This window comes from Gymnoscopelus microlampas, assembly GCF_963454915.1.
Source record: "Gymnoscopelus microlampas genome assembly, chromosome: 4".
Taxonomy (NCBI): Eukaryota; Metazoa; Chordata; class Actinopteri; order Myctophiformes; family Myctophidae; genus Gymnoscopelus; species Gymnoscopelus microlampas.
Window position 1 is genome coordinate 7,969,502 of NC_139941.1, and position 2,410 is coordinate 7,971,911.

Below are 2,410 nucleotides of genomic sequence, written 5' to 3' on the forward strand. Positions count from 1 at the left end.
ATTTGCATTGACTGTGGAAGGGTTAGGGGTGTAGACTGCGTTGTAGACTATTGGCCAATCACGGTGCAGGATTGGTCAGTGTCCAAAACTCACTTATAGGGGGCGGTTACACCGCCCCAGAAAGGGTTATATAGACCAATTATTTGTTTACTAACATTGAGACTGGACGCACAGGTGATTGTTTCACGCAATCAATTCTCAACCTGTTGTTTTGGGGTACGCTGGTTTCAGCGCACCTACATATATATCACATATATGTTTAACATATATGCACGTATATGTTTCACATAATGCGCACATATGTTAAACATATGCACATATATTAATGTATTAGTGCACAGAATTTTACAATAGGCTCTATGCACAGCAGCCATATTGGAGAGAAATTGGGCCCCTTCTTACTTCCTTCACAGGTGTTACCAATGACACTAATGAAGGCTCTGTTCCATTCTGGTCAAACAGAGTCAGGGTGCTGATATTGTGCATGTTGGCTCACCAGAAACACTCCATTTTGGTTCCCAAATGGCTAAATGGAACAGAGCCTTAATTAGTATCACATTGGTAACACCTGTGAAGGAAGTAAGGAAGGGGCCCAATTCATTCCCAATATGGCTGCTGTGCATAGAGCCTATTGTATGTCTATGGGAAATCTTCACATGTCAGTCTCGGGCCCAAATATGGATGTGCCAGATCAGTTGTGACCAAATATGGAGGTCCATGACGTCAGCCCAAGACCCTTTTTAACATCGACTACAGTAGTATAATCTCAGTACGTTACTAGCAACGACATTAGCCAGGTGAACTTGTTCTGTGCAGCTAATTACCACATTCTGCGGGAAGATTTGGTGTTGTAGAGGGGAAAGGGAGGGAGCCAAGTAAAGATTACAGGTTTGAGAGTCAACATGCCTAGGTCCGTGGCTGTGAACTTCAGTCTTCTCCAAATGATGTTTAAACTGATAGTGTTGCTGGTTTGCATGCAGGTCTCACTCCCTGCACCATGTCCGGAGACCTCTCCACTGCTGCTTGGTCCTCAGAGGGTGGAGTTGAGTTCCAGTGTGAGCCATGAGCAAACTCTTAAGGAGAACCCCAACGTTGAGCTTGGCGGTCGGCATCAACCTGAAGACTGCGAGTCCTCCCACAAGGTGGCTGTGATCATCCCCTTCAGAAACAGAGACGAGCACCTCAAACGTTTGCTCCACCACCTCCACCCCTTCCTACAGCGGCAGCAACTGCACTATGGGGTGTACGTCATCAACCAGCATGGAGACGGGACATTTAACAGAGCTAAGCTGATGAACATCGGTTACGCAGAGGCGCTGAAGGATTATGACTACGACTGCTTTGTATTCAGCGATACAGACCTGATTCCAATGGATGACCGGAACACATACCGCTGCTTCAGCCAACCCAGACACCTGTCTGTAGCCATTGAAAAATTTGACTTCAATTTACCATATTATGATTTCTTTGGAGGTGTAATGTCGATGAGTAAAGAGCAGTTTTTGAAAATCAACGGTTTCCCAAACAACTACTGGGGCTGGGGAGGAGAGGACGACGACATTCGCAAGCGGATTGCGTTTAGAGGCATGTCCGTGTCACGTCCCGACAGAGAGGTGGGGAAAACCAAAAACATCCCTCATGCGAGTGACAAAAACAACGAAAACAACCCTGATGCAGGGGGCCGTCTCCTTAGCACATATCGGACCATGACAAAAGACGGGATCAGCTCTCTGTCCTACAAGGTGGTGAGGACAGAAAGAGAGCCGCTGTACACCAACGTCACCGTGGACATCGGCAGGCGGTGGTGACACCGAAAGGAAAGAAATGGAACAGAATCAAATGGATGAGTGGAAGAGCAGCTAATTTGAGTGTGAGAAAAGGATAAGAGAGTTGAGGTTAAAGCGCTGGTGCCATGGTTTTTCACTTTTTCTGTTTTTCATGTGTCTATGAGATTGATAGAACTTCATTAAACCCCCTGTTGTTTTTATGGGCAATGGTGTCTTCTCTGACTATTTTGAGTTTCTTCCTGGAGGCTGAAACCTTTTTTTTTTTTTTTTTTTTTCATTTTTTTTTTCTAAATTTTTATCCCACGATTTTGTAACCCCTATATTTTACACCCAGTGCCAATGCCTAAGCTGTAATCCTGGGCACTACCTTCCCTCTGCCAACCTAGGGAGGCCAGGGCCGAGCTCATGCCTCCTTCAGTGCATGAGAGCCAACTGACCTTCTTGTCACCTGACAGGGGAGAGTTTCCCTGGTTGGACGTAGCGCGTGGAAGGAACACGTTATTCCAACCAGTTCCTTTCCCCTCCATCAGGCGCCGCAGTATAGTGACCAGGATTACTGCATGTTTTTGTGAGGGTACCTACCCTAGGGAACACGGGGAGAACATGCAAACTCCACACAGAAA

At 46.3% G+C, this 2,410-nt stretch overlaps 1 protein-coding gene across 1 annotated transcript; it reads left to right on the forward strand.

Annotated features, from left to right (window-relative positions):
- Nucleotides 1-902: 902 nt before the first annotated feature.
- LOC311043913 (beta-1,4-galactosyltransferase 1-like) lies at nucleotides 903-1,808 on the forward strand (the record flags this gene model as incomplete). The annotated part of the gene is made up of 1 exon (XM_084055337.1): nucleotides 903-1,808. The coding sequence occupies one exon, from the start codon at nucleotides 903-905 to the stop codon at nucleotides 1,806-1,808; it is 906 nt and encodes a 301-aa protein (XP_083911463.1).
- Between the last annotated feature and the right edge of the window lie 602 nt (nucleotides 1,809-2,410).